The sequence below is a fragment of the Erpetoichthys calabaricus genome, chromosome 13 (genome assembly GCF_900747795.2).
Source record: "Erpetoichthys calabaricus chromosome 13, fErpCal1.3, whole genome shotgun sequence".
Classification (NCBI taxonomy): domain Eukaryota; kingdom Metazoa; phylum Chordata; class Cladistia; order Polypteriformes; family Polypteridae; genus Erpetoichthys; species Erpetoichthys calabaricus.
In genome coordinates, this window is record NC_041406.2 from 140,236,187 (window position 1) to 140,259,662 (window position 23,476).

The window sequence follows — 23,476 nt, forward strand, 5'->3', positions numbered from 1 at the left end:
ATAAAAAAGTCAATGTGTGTATGTATGTATGAGCATCACTTCCGAACGGCTGAGGCGATTTTCCTGGTACACGATTCTCATTGGTCGACTTAAAATACTGTAGGGTGAAATCAACCCTAACCCACCCCCTTCTTATGATCATGTGGTCTTGTATGCACGTTATCATCCAGTTGACACTCGGAACGACCACCAGAGGGCGAACTGGAGGTGACTGCCAGCATTCACCCACTGCCTGCCTGTTTCTTTTGAAATTAAATAGAGTTGGCCGGTTCCAAGTGTCAACTGGATGATACAATACATACAAGACAGTAAGACAAGCACATTAGTACAAGCACATTAGTGAGTCTTCATTGTTTGTTAATTTATTTTTACTTTTAATGTTGTGGGGTTTTTTTAATTATATTTTTGTCAAACAATTAAATAAAAAAAAAAAAAAAACCTTTATTTTCCTCCCAGGCAATGCTGGGTATTTCAGCTAGTACGCTATAATGGTAAATCACAGCATCTCATGCTATGGTCAGATGGCCCTGCTGGCTTTGTAATTAGATTAAATCTTGCAGATGCAGCCTCCTTGCCTCTAAACTGTACGTTTCCCTCTTGGCTTATATTGTTTACATCTCAGAAATGAATCTTTTTGTTAGTTGGTATGGGTTAGACATTAGGGTTAGGGTTTGGGGATTGCAATGAAATGACCAAGGGGGACCATATATCTGATGAAACGATTACTGAATACGTGGTGTGATGAAAGCAAGAATGGAAAAAAAAAATGTGCTGCGTGAAATGACTGGGTGTCAGCATGCTGCACTGTGAAAAGTGTGATCAACCATCTTTTAAGGAGCTACGCTAACCTGGGGCCTGTTGGGATCTTAATCTAGGCTTGCAGAAGCGTCTTCATTTTTTGGATTTGAGCTCCACTTCATCTGCTCACGCTTTAATCGCCTGCAAATGCAAAACCAAAAGAGTACAGATTGCAAGTCTTTGAAAGAAAACAAAATAACTCTGATTCACAACAGGGTTTCAAGTTTCCTACACAAAGTCTGCTGTGACCAAAATGAGTGAAGCAGTCAGACGGCAGTAAAAACAAAATTTAAAAAAAAAAAAAAAAAAAAAAAATCTGTGGGAGACATGCAAGAATCTCATTGTGCTGTGGAGACACAACCATAAAAGGGAGCCTGAAACTGACGTCCAAACATCTGGGCAGATGAAAGGTCTCTTGGCTTTAACGTTGCATTATGAGCGCACCTGCTGGTTCTGGAAGCACTGGAGATCCTTTTAAAGGAAGCATCCTGCACTTTGTATTATCTTAGCTTTGGCAACGGCATAAACTAACAAAATCCCAACAGATTCACGGAATGGTTAATAAGTCTGGTAATCATGTTGCTTTAACAGGAGAGCCAAGCGTCCCTTGGCCCACAGCTACCCTCTGGTGAGAACACAGGTCTACTGACTGCAATTCAACAGTACTTGATTGTTTTAAATTAGTTTTTATTTTTAGCAGTGAGCGCCAGCCGTCCCTTTATCCCCATCCAAATCTGTCATCCCTTCCATCAGTTTACCAACACCTGCGTCTTTCATTACAAAATTCCACCGAGACGGAGTCTGTCCCCATAGCATCAAGCAGGGGCCAACCCGGTGAATGCCACATGCTGGGTGAGTTCAGAGAAAACTGTGTAGCAAACATTGCAGGGCTTTGGAACAGGACTGGGGAGGAGAACACCTTGAGAAAAGTCATTGTGGGGACTGGGAGAGTCCCACCACTGCACATGGATAGGAAATGAACTTGCAAAGCTAGCCACTGAACCACTGGGAGCCCCCATTATATTATATTATATTACTGTACAACCCCAACTTAACCAGCAAGTTATGTCTTTAGGGACCAAATGCTTAATATGTGCTATTAAAAGTAATGGAAATGTAACACACTGGGAAAAATTTGACTGGCCCCACTTTTTTGGAATATGGGTTGTACAATATAACATCTTAAAACCCACTTCATCTGATTTGGGATCACAGTAGGCTATACAGCCCTTCTTGGCAGCACTAAGCACAGGCATCAACCCAGGACAGAATGCCAATCCGTCAAAAGGGTGGGTCTGTTCTATTAAGCGCATTCTCATGAAATATTTTTTTACATTTTTTGCTCAATCATTATTAGGTTGCTGTGCTTTTGAGACGTTCTATGTGGGTTTGTTGAAGACAAAGAATTCATTTCTTGCATGACTTCCTTGCTATAAAGCTTCTTTGGGGATTTTACAAATTATTTCACCATTTTGTTCATGAAGGGCACCGGCATTTTGAGGGTGTCCAGTAGGTTGCTGCCACCATAGTTACCAGGCCATGACCCCCAATGCTAGCAACACAACAGGTTAAAATGTCATGCAGTTCTCTATCTGACTTTGTGGACCAAAGATACTTTTTGCTCTTCTTTTTCTTTGAATCATTGCTATTTTAGATCTACTGGTTTTAGAACCTTGCTCATCTATTTTTGATCTTGTTATTACAAGTTTATTATATCCCAATTTTGACCTTTGGTTTAATTTTGACTTGATTTCCAAACTGTCTCATTATTCTTCCTGCTATCCTGCATAACACAACAGGTCTGTTCTATTCTGTTCTATTAAGGGTCTATTATATTGTACTGCACTTTCTTTTAAGGGTCTGTTCTTTTGAGGGTATATTCTATTCTATTCTCCATGCTTTTTCTAACTCAATATACTGTATCTAGTACCAGACCAAGAGTCTATTCCAGCAGCAACAGGGGTTAAGTGTCAACTAGCCCATTCGTGATGGAGTGTCAGTAAATAGCAGAATCGTGTAAAATAATAATGTGTGATGGCACCAGAGTTGTTTTATTTCTAACCCTATCATTTGTGACTCATTCTATGTGATGTTTGCTCAACACAGAGCAGGTAAGACTGTGCACATTCATGCAGAGGTGTAGCTGAAGAAGCCATTATATTAGCCTTGGTGTCAACTTGCTTTTATTTATACACAACTTTTGGTTTTGGCTTTGACTATTAAAACTGTCCAGTGCTCACTTTCCCAATCCTTGATCTTTAAATAACAAAATTGACTTATCTTTGCTCTACATATTGATTTGTTATGGCTCAAAACATCTGTCTGGAAATTCACTCTTGTGTTTTGGCTTTGGCCCTTCACCAGGTTGTGGTTTGATCATTCAAACGGAAAGAGTGAGTGGAGTCGAAAACATTCAAGAGCTTGTATGTGAATGAGTTGGAACCTGCTAAAAATGCCAAATCTAAATCAAAAACGGGACAGAATAATAGACAGGGAGGATGAGTGGAAGATGAGGATTTTGAATTCTGTATGGAAGAGATAGAAAACCAAACAAACAGTTACTGAAGTCCAGGATCACTGAGGCAAGGATGCTGTAATAATAATTCTTTGCATTTATATAGTGCTTTTCTCACTACTCAAAGCGCTTAGCAATTGCAGGTTAAGGGCCTTGCTCAAGGGCCCAACAGAGTAGAATCCCTTGTGGCATACAAGGAGAAGCCACTGCACGGCCAGTTTTTTAACAACCTGTACAGGCCGCACTTTAACCAGGACCCGACCCATGCATAGCTTTGAAGTGCAGGTCTCATGAAGGGAAACCGGAAGCCTCATCACAGCCGCTCAAAATCAGGCCTTGAACACCTGACACCACATGAAGTTTGTCATGAGCACACCAGTCAACAGCAAATGTGTGATGAAATGTGTGATAGTCTCCGGATGTCATGTACTGGCCACAAAGGAATATCTTGAAAAAGGCAGGCATGTACATACATGGGCACTATGCCAACAGCTGGGTGTTTCAGCTGCAGACAAGTGGTACACGCATACACCGGAAGTGGTAATTAACCCTACAGACTGTGTTGTCATGTGAGACAAGACCATTCCCATAGATCGTACCATCACCGTCAGCAGGCCAGACATTGCATTCCATGACAAGAAGAGCAAATTGTGCATCTTCATCGATGTGACAATCCCAGATGAAAACAACACCTTGAGCCAGGAGGCCAAGAATATCGCTAGGTGTGAAGAATTTGAGATCCAAGTCAGAGGCATATGGAGCACGAGCATGAGTTGCTCTAGTAGTTGTGGGCGCACTGAGAACCACCAACGCCAGGGTCCAAGAACAGCTGGGCAAAGTCCCATGTCATGGCGAAAGAGATCCAGAAGATTGCACTCCCCGCCACAGCTTGCATTCTTAGATTGAACTCAGCCTTGTTGTTCAGCTGAAGACCTAAGCCTGAGAGATCTGGCTGACCTCTGGCGAACACACCAGCCATTTGTACTGCACTGAGAGAATGGTGGTGATAATAATAATAATAACTAAATAGATGACTTAAATAACTTAATGTGTGAGAGTTAACAATAGGATATCATGTATCTCTAGGCTCTTTCCTTATTCAAGATGTGGATGGACTGTGGACAGAAGCTTCTTCTCAGTCTTTCTGAACTGGACATTAGGCAGTGGTAGCGTTTACCTGACCGCAGCACAGAAAAGAGGCCACTGTTGGGATGACTGGTGTTACAGATAATTTTACTTACCTTGGTCTGACATTGCTTGGTGTAGATGTCCTAGTGGTTACAAGAATGCACACCCTGTGATGCATTCAGTTGAGCACAGAGGCATCAGAGGTGGTACAGTTGTGGCAGTGCCATTTTTCACCAGGTGCTGATGTGCTTGGACCAGGTCAGATCCTCCATGATGTGGACACCAAAGTATCTGAAACTGTCCACCCTCTATACTCAAGTGCTGTTAATACTGAGCGGGTGGAAGTGTCCCTGTAGTTTCTTCCCAAAGTCCACAATCGGCTCCTCTGTCTTGCTGACATTCAGTCGTAATCAGTGTGACAGACTCTCCATTTCATTCAGGTAAGCCTGCTCATTGTCGTTAGATATCAGGCCTACCACAGCTGTGTCATCAGCAAACTTGACCATCTCATTAGAGTCATGTAAAGCCGTGCGGTAATACGTGTGGTCAGAGTACGGCAGAGGGCTCAGCACCCACCCCTGTGGAGCACCTGTATTGAGAATGAGGGATGATGAGAAGTGACCACCCACACAAGCCACCTGGGGTCTGCCTGTCAGGGAGTTAAAAACCCAGCGGCATGGTGAGGTGTTCAGACACAGGTCCCTGAGCTTGGGGAAGAGCTTAGAGGGGCTAATTGTGTTAAATGTATAATGTACATAAAGTATTACTTAAGTGTGTTGTGCAAATTATCCTGATTTTCGAAATGGAATGTTCCCCTATACAGGCATTCCCCGGGTTACGTACAAGATAGGGACTATAGGTTTGTTCTTAAGTTGAATTTGTATGTAAGTTGGAACAGGTCCATTATTTTAATAAATGCTATTGTTGACCGACTGTAACCAAGTGCTCTGCCAATGAATGATGGGAGTCTCACCTCTCTCTGACCTTTTTATTATTTCTACTTTATTTTCCACAGTGGTGGTTATTCTCTCCTTTACTGTATCACCAGCACTTGCATCAGATTTGTGTTTCAGAGACATTGTTCAAGGGTGAAGACAAAAGGTTAAGATGAGCTCTTCTGCACAGCGCTGTACACGCCATCACAGCAGTCAGCATGTCTGGTGTACTGAACGAGGGTCGACTTCCTGCTATGTACATAACAGTACAAGCAGGCTTGCTATTGAGAATGAATGGGGGCTGCAAGGGGTGATTCACCACCTGCCCACCACACAGTCACCTCCACTTGCATACAGTATGCTGCCTGCAGCGTCAGCCCACCTAGAGCGAACAGGGTGCGCCCACCACTGCCCACATTCAACAGGCAGCCACCCGAGGCACACTACAATGCTGCCCCTCGCTGCCCCATTCACCCTCAATGGCCTCCATTCAGCCACAACCGGGTCACCGCTTGCAGCATCACCAGCCGCCTACACCGAGAATGAACGGGGCAACCTTTCGTGGGACACTGCAAGACTGTTTGGTGGCTGGGCAGTGAAATGCCCTCTTCTGCCCCATCCAGCCTCTGTCCAGTCAGGAGCAGTAGCTATGGTGGCGTGGTGGGTGGGCAGCGAACCGGCCCCCTCTGCCCCATCAAGCCTCCATCCTGCACACAAGCTCTTGCCGCGCACCCAGCCTCACATTGAGAATGAATGGGGTGCGCCCCCCACCACCCCATTTATCATTTGCTTGCTGCGTCCCCAGGCCAGAGATGACGGAGCAACAGTTCCTGAGGAGCCTGCGTTGCGTCACCCAGACAGATGAAGGAGCAGCTGCAGCCCCGTTCGTAAGTCATAAGTCGTATGTCAGATGTCCGTAACTCGGGGACTACCTGTATTTGCATGGAGAACTCCACTGCTGATATGCGGATTCCATTGGGTTCAATTCTATTATAAAGAATGCCAGATTCCTGGCTTCTTGCTTTGGTGATTCAAGTTGTTATTTAAGAGAAGTTCCACCACAACCCCCATGTTGACAAATATTATCCCCAGTATACTTACTTCTAGCATTTCTTCCATTATATATAAAACTGCTCCCCCCCACCAAAAAAAAAAACAGGATATACAAAATGTGGAATCCCAAAGGCACTGTCTGTCACAAAGCAATCAAGCCTTCAAGGATCAATCCATGGTAGTTCTTGTCAAAAATGAAAGTGTTAGTTGTGCCCAAGGGTGAGCTTAGGAAGACCTGTAAGCATCACCCTGCCATAAGCAGAATGGAAACTGATGAGTCAGACACAGTGAGCTCTAATCATGGCCTTTGGTTCAAAGAACCCAAATACAGCAGCGGTGAGACATTTTGAGACGACTTTCTATTATACCTGAGGAAACATGATGGGGGAAGGTGCTTGCCAACGTAAACCACACTTCACTGTTTTTAGAAATTAAAAATGCCTAGCCGGTGTAAAGGAAGATACGGGGCTATTACGGCGTCTAAAAGAAGGGCTGGACGGGCATGTTTGGATAAACTTAAATCTCTATAAAATAAACTGCGGAGATTTTGCATCAATCCCAAGCAGATGAGTCATTTGTGCTAATTGTACGTTACTTTGTTTTCCCCGGCTGATCTAAACATTCAGTTCATCAACATCAGTTACCTTCCTCGGGGTTACACAGACTACTCTGATCCTCTCCGTCGGGTTTCTGAAGAATGCGTGCCCTTGCCTGCCAATCCAGCAAAACCAAAACACTAATAAGAAAACCTCCACCTGTCTAAAAATATGCAGCTTCTGCAAATACTGTAATAGAAAAGGGGAAACCAAAAATAAAATGACACAAAGAAGAAAGCTACACTGTACTTAGATGTGCTGCGTCAGCCTGGCAATATGCTGGCAAGGCGGTGAACCAGTTAGCCCTGGAAATTAATGGAGGTGGCACATATGGGGACACAATGGCAGAACGTTCCTTTAGCGTAACATATTGTAATAAGGAGTTGGGGCACCGTAGTGATACCCAGAATAACTGGCTGCTGGAAAAAGCAACAAGAAAAGTATGCTTTAGTCTTTGCAGGTGTGAGTCAATCTTCGGCTGGCTCCACAATAGCAGTAGAGCCATTTATTAATCTGGAAAACAGGAAGAGGCGGGTTCTGACGGAACTGGAAGTGACATCATTAGGGACACGACTGTCAATCACAGCATGAAAAACTAATTCACAATCCAATGGCAAAGACAAAAGACAGATTTAAATGGTTAGAAATCTAATGAATCAAAACGGCAAATGACAGCAAAAAAAAAAAAAAAAACACAAGCAACACCCACCAAATCCCTAGAGCATCTGAAATGAACCGCTAAAGACCCTCCAGATTTATTGGGAAGATGGCAGTACCCAGTTGTGATTGGCAGGTGGCACTGCCTCTCAGGGGACCACCCACAAAACATATGGAACAAAGCACAGCCATAAGAAACAAAGCAGAAAATAAACAAAAGTAACATCAACTGACCTTAACAAAGCAAAATAGTCAGTTTGAGCCTGCTTAGGCCTAAGCCTAAGGCTAAAGCAGTAGTTGGGGGCTGGCTGCCTAGGGGAGAGGCTAGATCTAGACAGGACAGTGAAGGCTGTGGCCAGCAAATGTGAAAATGTTAGGCGGCCTTACAGACCCTTTTCACCATGTTTATGACACCTACTTTCAATGGTTTCGCTAGTAATGACAGATGTATGCTGGGATATTTCAGGTAAGGAAGACAGAAGTTTCAAGGTGAGGTACTTCTACTCACAAATCACAGTAATCAAAGAGTGGCAACGCGATACATGTTGATTAGCACACACAAGTAAGAATTTCACTGTATTCTGTATATTAAGTTATGTATGTTAAGCCATTCATTCCTTAGTTACTGGAATCCAGATTTCAGTTTTTCAATTTTTAATAAATTTGCAAACTTTTTGGAATACGTGTTCATTTTGTCATTGTGGGTAACCGAGTGCAACAGGACAAAAATTGTAAATCTAAAACACAATAAAGTGTGCAGAAAGTGATGGGGACTTAAACTTTCCAAGTTCACTCTATCTTCTATAGCGGCCTTCTTCTGTTATGCACCTAAAATCTGGAATAGCCTACCAATAGGAATTCGCCAGGCTAATACAGTGCAGCACTTCAAAAAAACTGCTGAAAACACATTATTTTAACATGGCCTCATAATTTCACTGTAATTTAATCCTGATACTCTGTATATCCAATTCATTATAATAACTATCCATGGTAGCTCTAAAATCTGTACTAACCCCTATTCTCTCTTCGGTTTCTTTTTCCGGTGTCCTTTTGGTCTACTCAAAGCACCGTGATGTTCCAACAGTGAAGAATTAAAAGTCAGAAGTCTGTATGACCATCAACATCAAGTGACTCCGTGAGAACCCTAGACACAAGAGGACTATTTCATTAATGTTAGGTAGAATGCCCAGAGGGGACTGGGTGGTCTGGTGGCCTGGAACCCCTGCAGGTTTTATTTTTTTCTCCAGCCATCTGAAGTTTCTTTTTTTGTTTTTTCTGTCCACCCTGGCCATCAGATCTTACTCTTTTTTTATGTTAACTAATATTGTCTTATTTTAATTTATGTTGTTATATTTTTTTATTTACTGTTCTTCATTATGTAAAGCACTTTGAGCTACTTTTTTGTACGAAAATGTGCTATGCAAATAAATATTATTATTATTATCTATTATATGGTGCCTTTTACATCTATCTATCTATCATATAGTGCAGTGTTTCCCAACCTCGGTCCTGGGGGAACACTGTGGCTGAAGGTTTTTGTTCCAAGCAGATTCCTACTCAGTGACAACACCTGATAACGCTGATCTCATTTAATTAGCTGGTATTATTTCTCTTTTATTCTACATTCAGAAAAGCACAGCACCATGATTTTTACATTTGTAAGACATTTAGTAATATTTCTGCTTTTGCTATAGAATTAAATGCTTAACTCTCATTTGTTGATTTCACTGTATTTTGCCCTTTTTCTGTGCAGTTTTCCCCCTGTGTTTGTATCTTATTAATGACAATTAAAAATGAGCAGACAACATGGAATCATGAAAGGCTGCAACTACTTTAGCATCAGAGCCACTACTTAGTAAATAATGGATTCATTAAACAATTAGAACACCTAGAAAAGAGAAATGAAAATCAAGATGAAAATATTGTTAAAAATAAAAAAATACATTATTCCCATTTAACTGCTTGGTACATTTTAATATATATTTATTTATTTAACCTAACTTAGTTTTCTAATTTTTATATTGTTCCCAAAACACAGAATGTGCCTTTCATATCTATTTATCTATCATATAGTCAGTCAGTCATTGTCCAACTCGCTATATCCTAACACAGGGTCATGGGGGCCTGCTGGAGACAATCCCAGCCAGCACAGGGTGCAAGGCAGGTACAAACCCCGGGCAGGGCTCCAGCCCACCGCAGGGCATCTGTCATATAGTGCCTTTCCTATCTATCTATCTATCTAATGTATTCTTGTTTATCATGTTGATCAGCTGTAACATTTTCAGTTTCTCTGCACTCTGTCTATGTGACAATACGACTACAACTGCTACAGTACCTCTAATCTTGATGTCCTTGAAACTTCTTTGTAAAACTCATTTTTTATGGAGTGTGGGATTCTAGAAGAAATGATGGTTTCATGGAGCTAAAGTGGAAATTTTTACAAATTTAAAGAAACTACCTGGATCAGATACTGAGTGGATTTCAGCTTCGGCTAACCAAACGAGTGCCATGCACTGAATGGTCACCTTGTCTTTGTCAAACGTCTCATGTCACTGCATTGACAGATAATGATGGCCGGCGCGTTGTCTGTTTTCAATCATGCCGCGTTGATAACATCAGACTCCAAACCAAAAGTATTTCTAATTTACCAGTTAAAATATTTTTGTCAGATAATGCCGCTGCTGCTGGAATAGATTAGTACAAACCTCCCTTCACTGAAGCCACAATTCAGTTTCAAGACTGGGAGCACTGGCTGAGCTCCCTCAGCCCACAGAGGCCCTGGCTTTCATCTGCTTAAGGAGGTCTTAAACAGGGGTGCTGTCAACTGAACTTTTCCCAGCTCATCAATTCCCACATCTGTCCAGACACCCAGATCTATTCAACACTTTTAGACTTCATTCTCACAAATAATCTGCATAAATATTTGAACGTCTGCATTTTTTTAAGTGACCCGAGTGATGGCTGGGCTCCCGCGTGTTTATGAGGTCCCATAATTCCTAACTGAAAGCAGGTTTTATTATGAAAAGAAATTTTTAAATATTTGTAGAATGTTCTTCTTGACTGAAATCAGAGCAAAATCTGTCCTGGTTGAGTACTGGGTTGTCAGGAAGGGCCCAATGTAGATGGGGAAAGGGCCTCAGAATAAGGAACGATAGGAGACAGACCCAACAAAACCCACCAGAGGAAAAGTGGAACCCATACTGGAAATGGGAAAGAATCATCCAGTGTCCGTGGGGGTGAAGGCACTGTTATGAGCACCAGTGGCACTTACAATATGCCTTAAGGGCTGGTGGGGCTCAGACCTGACAGATATTGTGCAAAATTAACCCTTAGTAATGTAGCTTCTTGTTAAAATGTGCATAGCAACCCTCAACTTTGTCTTCCTAAGTCATTTTTCTAGAATTTTCTATCATATACTCAGTGTAATTACAGTAAATCCTTGCTGTCTATTCCCATGGGTTTATCTGTCCACAATTATAAAAATGTAACTCGTTTTGCAACACCTGCAGTTTTTCGAAAAATAAGTCCTCGCTGCTGGCCATAGGATGGAGCTGGGATGAACACCATGGGTGGTATTCGCAGCCATATGCAAGAGAATAAAAATTCAGTGAGGGCTATCACGCATGAGCAATGCATGAGGCTGAATAGTAACAGGTCTAAGATGCCCTTAGATATCCTGGTGGTGGACACACCCTACACTGAATAGATTGACGGCCATCTAGCTGGTGCTGAGATGTGTGGGTAAGCCGCTGAACCCTACTGGTGATGTGAACCGAGGCTTGCAATTGTTCCCCACAAATGAAGAATTCCCAGAAAGTGCAGCTCATAAGCTCATACTGATTAAGATGAGAAACGCTGGCCTAGAAGATGATTGAACTCGAGGAAGTAAAAGTCTTAGCAATGTTTCTGTAGATGAACCAGTGGAAGGATCACTACTGAGTCTTGTGAGGTGAATGCCCATTCCTGTCATCCCACGCTGGTCCTCCTCTTGAGCCAGCGTCCTACCGAAACCTAACATCATTTTTACCATAGCATCAACTCTTTCTGCATTTTCCATATCCATAGGGTTTTTCAGGAACATAACCCCCGTGGATAAGGAGAATTGACTCTACTTATCTATTAAACTCATGCTTTTTGTAATCTATGAAACGGTCTTTGTGCAAAGTGCTCAAGCCTGATTCCAGCTGAGGGGTGGACCAATTGGCCATGCAGTGTTCTCAAAACCCTTGGCTATGTGTGCATGTGTGCACTCTGAACTGTCCGGTTTAGCAATAGGGCTGAAAGGTCGTCATCATCATCATCTGGTCCCAGCTGCTTCACGTTCAACTTTATAGGAAGCGTCTTCTTCTGAGATAGATGTTGAGATTTTCAGTCGTGTGTCCGTTTTGTGTCTGCACTCGACTGGATGAGGATGCTCCAATCACAGCCCTAACTTGAAAGTTTTCTGTGTTGCTGATTGGCTAATGGAAAGTGCCTCAAATCGAATCAGGAGACGTGGAAACGTTCTGCACATGGCATTAGCTAGCTGCTAGGATAGATAATCCAGTACAGCTTCATGCATACATTTGGATTCCTTTGTCAAAAAACAATTAATTTTCTGACAAACACATCATTAAGCATACAGTCATAAAAAAGGACACCCCATGAAATGCATTTACTGTTTAAACAAAGTATGACGGCATATCGAGATTTGATAATTTCCAATAATCTATTTCATTTTGGCACAAAAAGCTATTCCATATGAGACTTGTGCAAAATGTATTTTTGTTCTTATTTTTCATATTTATCGGTGTTCCTTGGTATTTAAAGTAGTTTCTCGTCAGTTTTGTGAGACGTTTAAAGTTGTAGCCGTCACCATTTTGTGTTTCCATGCAGTGCCGTGAGCACTTTGTCGTCTGCCATACATCCAGTGTGTGACATCATCACTGCGTGTCTATTTAAGAGTAAGAGATGCAGTTACTTGTTCATCCAAGATTGTGGATAAACTTTTCAAATGAGTTTGTGATGTTAGTGACTCCACCTCGGGTCACGACTGAGGGTTGAGTTTTCCAAAAGGTTTTGGATTGCACTTCGGAAACCACGTTTCTTGAGTGCACAATCCTTGGCTTTTGACCCCTGCTGAATTTTATTCACTCTAAATGCTTGGCACATCAAAGATGTCAGAAGAATTTCATGTCATTTTGCATTTGAGGTTTTTTTGGAATTCCATAAATTCTTTTTTTTTTTTTTTTTTTTTGCTCTTTTCATTTTGTTTACATGTAGTTGATATTTTGCATTTATATTTTATTTTTCTGCATTTGTGGAACATCCAGAATTCATTTCTACTCTTATTTAGCCCTTTTACTTTCATTTTCATGTGGCTGAATTTTCACATTATTTTACATTTAGTTTTCATTTTCATGGATTCTCTGCGGTATTTGGAAAGTCCGGAATCCAAATCTATTCTTATTTTGTGGTTTTCATTTTATTTTTGTGTTGTTGATTTTTTTTTTTCATTTGTAGTTTTTCCCTGGATTCTTTACGTTTTTTTGAACATCTGGAATTTAATCCTATTCTTATTTCTTTATTATTAAATGCAACCTTCTTTTTTTAGGTTATTTTGCATTTGTTTTCATTTTTTTGGATTCTGTATGATTTTGGAATCTCTTGAATTCTAATCTTATTTTGTGCTTCTAGTTTTGTTTTAGTTCAGCTGATTATTGTTTTGCGTTTCATTTTTCTGGATTTTCTAAGGTTTTTGGTACACCCTGAATTCTGTATTTTGTTGTTTTACTTTTATTTTAGTGCTAGCTGTGTAAGGCCGTGCTGTAAAAAGCCTGGGCTCCTAGTAACCATGGATTCTGGCACTTCAGTCAATCAATCACATCGGTTGTGCAGTAGTGGCTATGCGAGATTCTCTTTTCAGTGGTTTAGTTTTTCCAAAGTGCTCACCTACCGCTGTCTGTCAGCAGCTAAGTGAGTTTCTTTCTCCTTGGTGGTTTTCTTTTGCTGATGTGCTCGCCTCACTTGTGTATTAGTGGTTAAGCGAGTTTCTCTCTTATCACGGCGGTTTCACTTTGGCAACAGAGTCGCTTTCTTTGAGCTTCACGCTGTCTTCACATGTAGACATTTATATATAAGATACGTATATACTTGTGGATAAGTTCTCCTGCAGATAAGTCAAGACTTGATTTTACCATATAATTTCTGGTATTTTATAATGTTGGTCGTATAAGTCGAATGGGAAAAACTCACGCTATTGGTCCAAGAGATTATGATATGCTGAGAGAGTAACCACAGAGCACACGGCCTTATCTTTTCTATGTGGGTGCCGCAATACGCTGTATCAGCGTGTGCTCCTAACCTCTCTCTTTATATCCACACTATAATACTCAAACTGTTCTGAAGCGACATTTGTGTCTCACACCCTCGTACACTTTTATCGTAAGAGCATCCCCTTATCTACGATGGAGCGTTCGATCAGAAGAAAATATGACGCTGGTTTTAAATTAAACGTCATTGAAGTAGCAAAAGAAATTGGTAACTGCGCTGCTGCAACAAAATTCAATGCGTCTGAGAAACTGGTGTGAGACTGAAGGAGGCAAGAAACTATTAAAAAAAAAAAACAATTAAGTGTTGTATTTTTGAACGGGCGTATAAGTCGGGGTCCGATTTTATGATTGATTTTTCGCCTTTCAAGACCCAACTTATACACAAGTATATACGGTAATTGAATTTTTCAACTAATTTTATATTTATTTTTGGTTTTAAAATGTTTTAAATTCTGTTCTTATCTTGTGCTTTTAGTTTTTTGTTAGTCTAGCTGATATTGTTTTCACCCTTTTTTGCATTTTTCTTTCATTTTTCTGGATTCAATAAGGTTATGCCAAGTCCCACATTCAATTATTTCTCATTTTGTGCTTTTACAAAAAGCATCAACTACACTAAGATGAAAGTAAAGTTGAAAGTCAATGCCATGTTTTTCTAATATAATTCAAGAAGCACCTACAGCGATGCACATGTCTGTCTGTTTGGCTGTCTGTCCGAATGTAAAAACTTGGCTTCTGGTGTCCCAATTCTGTTGAAATTTATCACACTTATTCACCAAAAAAAATTGTCAAGATAGTTCAGTTTTCGTTAAAGTATCTCGAACAGATCGTGCCATACAAGGTTTTGACATTTCAAAATCTGCGATAGAAAAGCATTGGTGAATCTGCAAACACGTCTACCTTAAAACAGAAACAAACATTCTGTGCGACTGCAACTATAAATTAGCCTGTTGTTTCAATTGTACCTTGACAGCGGTGACACCAACTTATATATTGTGCAGATTTTGTTCCCCACTTCAAAACCAGAGACAGGGCGCGCAAATGCGAGCAGCTCTTGCAGCTTACTTACAACAACTTCTCCTGCTTCTTTAGATAAGTTAACCATAAATGTACAAAAAAAAAAAAAAAAGTCACTTCTCTGAAAATGAACAAACGAGAAGTCCGGAGAAACGATTTATTTACTAAGCTAAACCGGGAGAGGTATGTAAAAAATTATGCCGATTTTATTCTTTTCTAATTCTATAATGTATTCTATTTATCAATATTATTTGCCTAATTACTCATTTTATGTTTATTTAGTTTCTGTGTGTGCAATTATGTTCTCTTATATTCCTTGAACGTCAGGGCCGCCTGTTCACTACCATGAAGAGACGGCCCCAGCCCTATAAAGGCAGCCTGGTGAATTGAAGTGCCTTGCGGCTCATTCAGGTGTGCTCTGATGAAGCTGATTTTCTCTTTCCTGTTAGTTGTATGCCCTTTATGTTCTCTCGATGTACTGGTTTTGCTAGCTTTATGCTTGTTGATTGGATTACACTTGGACTGAACTTCTGTGACTTGTTCGCATGAGGATTGACTTTCAGGCTAATCTATTTAATCTGGTTTTTTTTTTGCTCTTTTGAGCTTTTTTGAGCTCCAGTGTGGTGCTGAGCTGTCACCTACTGCACTTGGGACCCAATCCAGGTGGTTCAGGGTGTGGTGGGCAAGGCAATGCTCCCCACCAACCTTTGAGCTTTTTGTGATATTTTCTATTTCTAAATCTATATCCATTTGTGTGAAACTTGTCATGTCAGACCCAGGAAGACTCCAGACTGGAATGGTTGCCCATTAAAGTACTGAGTAAAGGGTCTGTATACTTGTGCCAATGGGATATTTCAGTTTATATCCACCTTTGTGTCTGTTGGTCCGTCCAATTGCTATGTGTCTCTCATTCCAATAGATGGTGCATCACAAACATTAATACTACCTTTATGAATCCCATTTCAAATAGCATATAACAGAGACCTATGCATTGCAGTTGTTATTCCAAAAGATGACATGTCACAAACATTAACAATGCTTTTACAAATCCCAAACTGAATGGCATATAACAGAGACATACACATTGCATTTGCCATTCCAACAGATGGTCTCACAAACATTTGTAGTAGTGAATGCATTTTATTACTACAAATGTTGATCATGCTCCAGCTGTTGGAATACATACATTTTTTTACTACATGCATTATAAAATACATTCTTAGATTTCAACTTGTAATATGTGTGATGGATCATCTGTTGGAATGTCAGATGAAATGCATTTTATTACTACAAATGACTCTGATGAGCCATCTGTTGGAATGACAAATGCAATGCATTTTATTTTATTTACTGATGGTGCACTGCAAACATTAATACTGAGGTCTATGTTTATGACTTAGATTGCAACTCGTCTTAAGACAGATAACACAGCTAGTTTTTCATAAATTTGCAAATATTCCTAAAATACTGTTTTTGCTTTGTCATTCATTTGGGGGTACTGAGTACTGCTTGATGAGGGACATAATAAATTTAAGTGATTTTAGCACAAGGTAATAACATAGCAAAGTATGTAGATATTGAAGGGGCCTGAATACTTTATGGAGGTGTGGGCATGAGAACACCAGTACCCTTTTTATTCCAATGTCAAGTAGGGAGATACTGCAGAATAATACAGCAGAATATCAGCAATGCAATTACCCGATGGTCTGCGGTGCAACTTCCCCGTCCACACTGTCTATAGGTCGCCCACTGGTCTATTGTGACATTGCTGTGAAATTCCAGTGTCACTTTATCCCCTCTGACGTGGACAGATCGATATCTCGCTTAGCATTCATGCAGTTCTTTTCTTTCTTTTTTACTTGTATTTTACCGCTGTACCGTTTTGTTTCGTATTGTTAATCCGCTTATAAAAGTGCGGTGGTCACTTCTGTACTTGTACCGTCGCTTTACCTCATATGCCCACGTGCCACTCACGAATGCTCGGAATTGATGCGTGCGCGCGCACCTGTCCGCGTCTCGGTTGCGCGCCGGGGACAGCGATTTACACCACAAAGGGCTAAAAGGAGCTGAACTGCAGCGAGGTATTGGAGGCAAATCATCTCGTTTCTGTGAAAAAAGGCGAACTATCGGTGGCTCCTTAGAACACGGGGAATGAAACGGATCCCCCTGACGAGCTCTGACGTCTGGCCAAATACTATAGCCCAGTTTTAAAATGACACATGCACGGTGTCACGCAAGGGTAAAGTCTAAAAGTTTAGGAAAGAGCTATTGTTGCTGGTAACTAAAAATAATCTAAAGTGGGCTGGGCAAGTGCAACATTTCTTCCCCTTTTTAAATTAGTCTATAAGTATGGGATCCCAGGCGCTGCTCAGCCTACTTCTTTTCTCTCCAGTCGGCTGTCTTCTTCTCCTCCTCCGACGAAAGACGAGCTTGTCAGTACGCTGAGGTCACCGTCCCAGCCGCAATGAGGGGTTTGTGTTGTACACAAGTGATGATGGTGAGTAAGGAACGCGACTTCCTTCTCGAAACGATCGCCACTGCCTTTTCCTGTAGCACTGCGCTGCACTTCTTCAGCAGGCTGAGCGGCCGCGGCGCTTGTGCGATAGAAAGGAGTGAAGAGCGCAATGCGACATCAAAAAGGAGCAGACGAGCGCTTAAGTGTACTTACACGGGGTCCACAGGCCACCAACGACTCGGTTAGGCAAACGCGTACGCGTGCGGTTCTTTGTCTGATTTGATTTTTTTTTATTTGCATGAGTTTTGCATTTTTTTACGTGGCCAGCCGCGAACTTCTGCAATTTATGATTAGCGCGCTTTGTTTCGGTCGAGACACCTGCGTGCGCTCGGAAGTTTCGTATCAGAGGTAATGACGTCAGTTACGTGTCAATCCGAACAGACGTCGTCTCTGCTTACGTGTGAAGCTCGGAAACACCTGTCACCTTCTGACTAGGGCCCTGCTGAAAGTTAATATTAGGCTCCGTAATTCTTCATGCTCGCATCGCTCCTGCAGATTCTCGTGTCCTTTCGGGGGGTTTTACATCCGCGTTGTTCGTTTCTTTCATTTATCACGGACACTTAATGCAGGTTAGGCTAATGGCCCACTGCTAATTGATCCAACGATGGACTTGCACCCTGGCCGAGGCTGTTTCCTGCCCTGCGCCAGTTTGTCCCGGGATGGCAGGCTCCGGGCTCCCGACTGGAATTAACGGCTTTGAGATTTTTAAGTAATGTACCTTTGCTACCGTACTGATGTCAGCCCCGCTGCGAGATGTGTTAAGAATTTCGCTACATGATGTACTGCATGTATAATTTGAATGTGACAAAAATTTTGATTTGACTTTGAATATTCAATTCATTGATTTGTGTTCTGACTTGATGCCTGGAAGACGTTGAGAAGCATCCTGCAGGTGCCCTCAGACCAGCCACATTGCCTTGGTTTGTTCTGTAACGGGCTATGCTTTGTATGAATAACTCTGAGATAGGTTTAACAACTGTATTTTATATAGTGCTCTTCACATCTATCTGTATTATATAGTGCCTTTCACATCCATCTATCATCTGTTAGATAATTGTGAAAGGCACTATTTACCTGTTATATAGCACCTTTCATATCTATTATATAGTGCCTTTCATATCTATCTCCTTTTAGATAATTAATCCCCAAGGAGAAATTCACATACTCCAGCAGCAGCATATTGATAAAAACAATATTAATTTTACTATTATATTGTGTCCATTCACAACTGTTATATACATCTACCATAAAGGGCTTTCTCACCAATCTATTATACGGTAGCATTCACATCTGCCTATATACTGTGACCTGTAGAGAGCATCTCGGGGTCCCAAACCTCAGCCTCAACTGCACAGACACTAGTCCTGGGTTCAAAACAACCCATTTTCTTGCATATTTCTTTCTCTTTTCCCTTCCTCCACTCCTCCAAGGCAAACACTGTACTCCTGGTGAAAGCACACCACACGCAGGAAGCACTTCTGGGTCAGACCAAACCACCATAAAATAAGGAGGTCTGCCTCTTACAACCACACTTAGATTGCACCTCTGCAGGTGTCCAAACTGGAGTCGGGCCAGAAGAACAGTGCCACTTGTCATACTTGGGGAACAGCTGCCTTTGGGAGGCAGTCTCCCCACATCCATCCGGTATATCTTTAACCCTACTGGCAAAGGGAAACCATTCAGGCTGGAGACTGGAGTGTGCATCCATCCACAGTATCCTTCCATAATGCCCCCACCACCCCACCTTGGTAAGGGACCAGTCTCCAATCCATCATACTATCTACCTATTGCCTTTCATTATTATATTGTGCTTTACACAATTAACTTTATATACTGTAGTTATCATATAGCCTTTCTGTGCAATTTACTATATAATGCCATTCAAATCAATCCTATCTAGTAGTCTTTCACTATTATATACAGTATTCCCTTTCATATCTATTTATCATTTATACAGTGCATTTTATTATGCAGTGCCTTTCATATCTCTCTAGTATCATTCTCTATTATATAGTGCCTTTCATATCTATCATTTACTGTATACAGTAGATTCTATCTTGCATTTCACATCTACCATCTTTATCTATATATCTTCCTATCTATCTTTGCAATAAAGTGCATTTAACATCTGTCTGTCTCATCTTGTCTGTCTGTTTGAAGGGCAGTTTGGTGGCATAAGTCAGCTAAGGTGCTGCTTTAGGTCCGATGGCCAGTGACTCCCTCAGACAAACAGGGTGATGACCATTGGGGGCTCCAAAATGCTTATGTTTAGGGGCAGAGAAAAGGTAAAAACAGTCCATTCTGCTAGTCTGTCCCTCTGTCTGTCTGCCTATATGGTCCAAACTATATAATAAAAACGAATAAAACGAGCCACATTTGTCCTTCAGCACATGTACTGGTCTGCATGCTAACTGAGTAATGATAGCCACCTTGAAACAAACACCCATTTCTGTGCACTGCCAAATGTACAGTAGACGGTGACCAATGTCACTAAATCTTTATTGTTTAGTAAAGTAAAGCCATCTATAAGAACTGAAGGGAAATCTCCAAGCATACGACTCAGCCATGAAGATGCTCAAGGTATGATGATAAGCAACTGGAGACAAGCGTCCATGTCTACTCTGCACGTGTTGTGTGTGTGCGCACGCAGTAACCGCTAAATCTTTCATTCTTTAGTCAAGTAAACCTGTTAATAAGAACTGAAGGGAAGCCAAGCATATGATTTGGACACATTTCAAAATGATCCCCTAATTAAATGATGAATTGCCTCCTTTTGCCACTAGACAGATCCTCCTTATTGTAGATAATCCTTTTCTTCTCTTAACAACCATCTGTCAACACTGGCGTCCTTAAAGTAATCCTCTTGGATTGCGAGGAATATTATCGGGGTGTGATTGTTATGTATATCCCGGTCTATCTCTTTTATTTGATCTAAATGGAGAGGACTATTAAACTAAATCTCAAAATGATCTCCTTCCTTTTTTGCTAGGTAACCATAAATACATTAGGAGTAGGACACAGCATATGAGAGTCAGCCATGTTCAGATCCTCCCCTTTAATATGCTGTCATGCTCATTCATTTTTACTTTTATACTTGTTATATACAATGTGTATATGCAGTATATATATATGTGTGTGTGTGTATGTTACGGCCAAAACCCGAGGTTCTGGCAGTTCCCGAATTGGCCAGCCATTTCGCATTTTAGCCAAGAGGTGTGGCCCAAGTCCGAATTACTAGAAATGACTAGCATATATGCTACTTTGGCCGGCCATTTCATGAAGTGGCGAGAAATCCCTGGCCAAAATTCAATGTGCTGATGTAAGACTATCCACTCAAGGTGCAAAGATGCTTAAAAATTCAGATGCAGATTCAGAAGTGAGTTTTCCTTTCTGCCCAAGAAACTGCTCACACTGGAATCCGCAAGTACAGAAGAAAAATCACTACGAACCATCGCATCTTCCCAATCACTGACCAGTGGCAAAGGCTTCACTCGATGCAATTGCACTACTAAGTGCACAACATATCAAGATTGTATAAAGTATGAAATTATACAGACCCACCAAAATCTGCTCATGCCTTTTTTCTTCCAACTTTGGCTGATGGCCCCATGCTATTTCGCAAACTGTCTGGCCAAATCCAAAAATCAAGGAAAGATCAGACATTGGCTGGTCAATTTACAGCGATATTGGCCATTTCCCGATTTGGCCTGACACTTCCCACTTTGGCTGATTTCGATATATATATATATATATATATATATATATATATATATACACACACACACACAGACCTGTATATAAGGAGAGGATGGAGTAGCATCCTGGCAGGGGTTGAGGACGATGCCATAATAGACAGATCAACTGAATGGATGTTTCTGAATAGTCAGGATAAATGAATAGTGGATGGCTGAAGGATGACTGGATGTTGTAAATAGTTTGCCCAACAGCATGGAGGATTCCCAGTTTGGACACCCGCTGGGCTGCCTGGGACTTGTAGTCCAGAAAGCCGCCAGGGGATGCTTTATAGTTCATGCTGATTCCGTGTGACTTTAGAAGTGCTTTCGGCATGCAGTATTGTGGCACCGGAAGAACTTCCAGGGCCTGGCACCACCCCACCCCCCCATAAAGGGTGCTGCCATGCCTCATACGGACACGTCAAAAGTCAGGAGAGGAGCTGGACAAGACTCACCTGGGAGGAGTGGAGGACAGAGAAGAAAAAAAGATTGAATTGCTGTGCTCAGTTGTGTTTGCAAGAAAGAAAAATGTTTAAGAAATTGCATTTCGGAAGCACAGCAGGTCAGGAGGAACCATCACAAAAAAAGGGAGTCCTCTCCCAACAGTGCCCTCTGGCAGCACCTAAGAAACCCAATAGGGCTGCCCTCTGAGACCACAGGTAGCATGCAGCTCTGCAGGTATAGGTATCCACACCTGAGGCACTGCCACCTAGTGCCTGGAGGGAAGAGCTGACTTTGGGAGGCAGCCTCCTTCTATCCATCCACTATTCCCCTGGAGCAGCACTCATTTTCCCTCCTATTGAGTCTCCTTTGATATGACCTCCTGGCCAGTCAAGCTTGGAGAGGATGTGAGTTCACTCATTATATTATTCTTTTCATGCCAGCTTCCTGTCCGTAAGAAGGAATGCTACCCTTCTTCCATGAGATGCCCTTACAATACAATACAATTTATTTTTGTATAGCTCAAAATCACACAAGGAGTGCCGCAATGGGCTTTAACAGCCCCTGCCTTTTGACAGCACCTTGCCCAGCCTTGACTCTCTAAGAAGACAAGAAAAAACTAATTCATGCATTTATTTCTAGTACGACTGACTACTGCAATGCTGCATTCACTGAATATTCAAATTGTTCTTTATACAGCTTCCAGTTTATCCAAAATGCTGCTGCAAGAATTATTACAAGAACAAGAAAATATGATGCTCTTCCATGTGCTAGCATTGTTTATCCTCACAGCTTTCCATTGTGGACACTAGGGGGCACTTCAGAGCACAAAACACCAGATGCTAGTCAGCTGAACACAAGTTCAAGGTTAAATAAAACACTTTATTTTACAATAGTGCCATCAGATGGGTTAATTCAGTCCAGCGCTGTGTAATATGCCAATAAGCAACTTCATCTCCTTTTACTCATCCTCTGCAAGTGTTGTCCACTGCCATCTGACTCCCTAATGCTGATGAGTGGGCGTTTTCATTTACAGTTGACCCAGGAGAGTATCTGGTATCACACCACTGCACCTGCACAACGGAAGCCCTTTCTTGGTCATGTGGAAGTTCCCCACAATAGGGAGGACCATTCCGCAGCTCCCCAACACCCCCCATGGCACTTAAGGACCTCAACAGGGTTGCCTTTCTCACCTTTTTCAGCCAGATGGGTGTTCAAACTGGAACCCTCTCAGAGGCATACTGCCTCCCCTCATGGTGGGGGACGAACCGTTTATAAAATCCCATTGTTCTCCTTCCATCCATCCATCCATTATTTGCTCCTCCCAACTGGGATAGAAACTGAGGATCTTGACCACCAGGTTGCTCCTCCATTCTTACATTCCTTTCATTATGGCCTCCTGGCCGGGTAGAGAATTGTCCTCAGTCCCAGTCAGGATACCACTCCATCCACTCCCGCACGGACAGCACTTCCATATCTATACACAAATCCATATTCATATACAGTATACCTACGGCATAAGTTGGAAAGTAAAAATGAATGGACATGACAGTATTAAAACTGGTGGCTGGCTGGTGCTGTGTAATGGCCATATTGTATTTTTGCTAAGTGAGGAAGAAAATAATTTTGAGATTTCTTTCAACAATTGTCAGTTTTTTGATGAAACAAAGATAGAGCTGGATATACAAAACAAAACATTTGGCTCACCAGCACCTAACTTGTACACGCCAGTACTATTATTTCATCAAACAAGTTAATTCAATTGAATGCATTTATATT

The 23,476-nt window shown here is 41.6% G+C and overlaps 1 protein-coding gene across 1 annotated transcript in view; it reads left to right on the forward strand.

The window, feature by feature from the left end:
- The first annotated feature begins 17,135 nt into the window (after nt 1-17,135).
- LOC114663662 (tumor necrosis factor receptor superfamily member 11B-like) overlaps nt 17,136-23,476 on the forward strand; it is a 37,545-nt gene continuing 31,204 nt past the window's right edge. Inside the window, exon 1 of the mRNA XM_028817554.2 lies at nt 17,136-17,504. Within this exon, the coding sequence (XP_028673387.2) occupies nt 17,472-17,504 (33 nt within the window). The 5' untranslated portion in view covers nt 17,136-17,471. The remainder of the gene's footprint in view (nt 17,505-23,476) is intronic.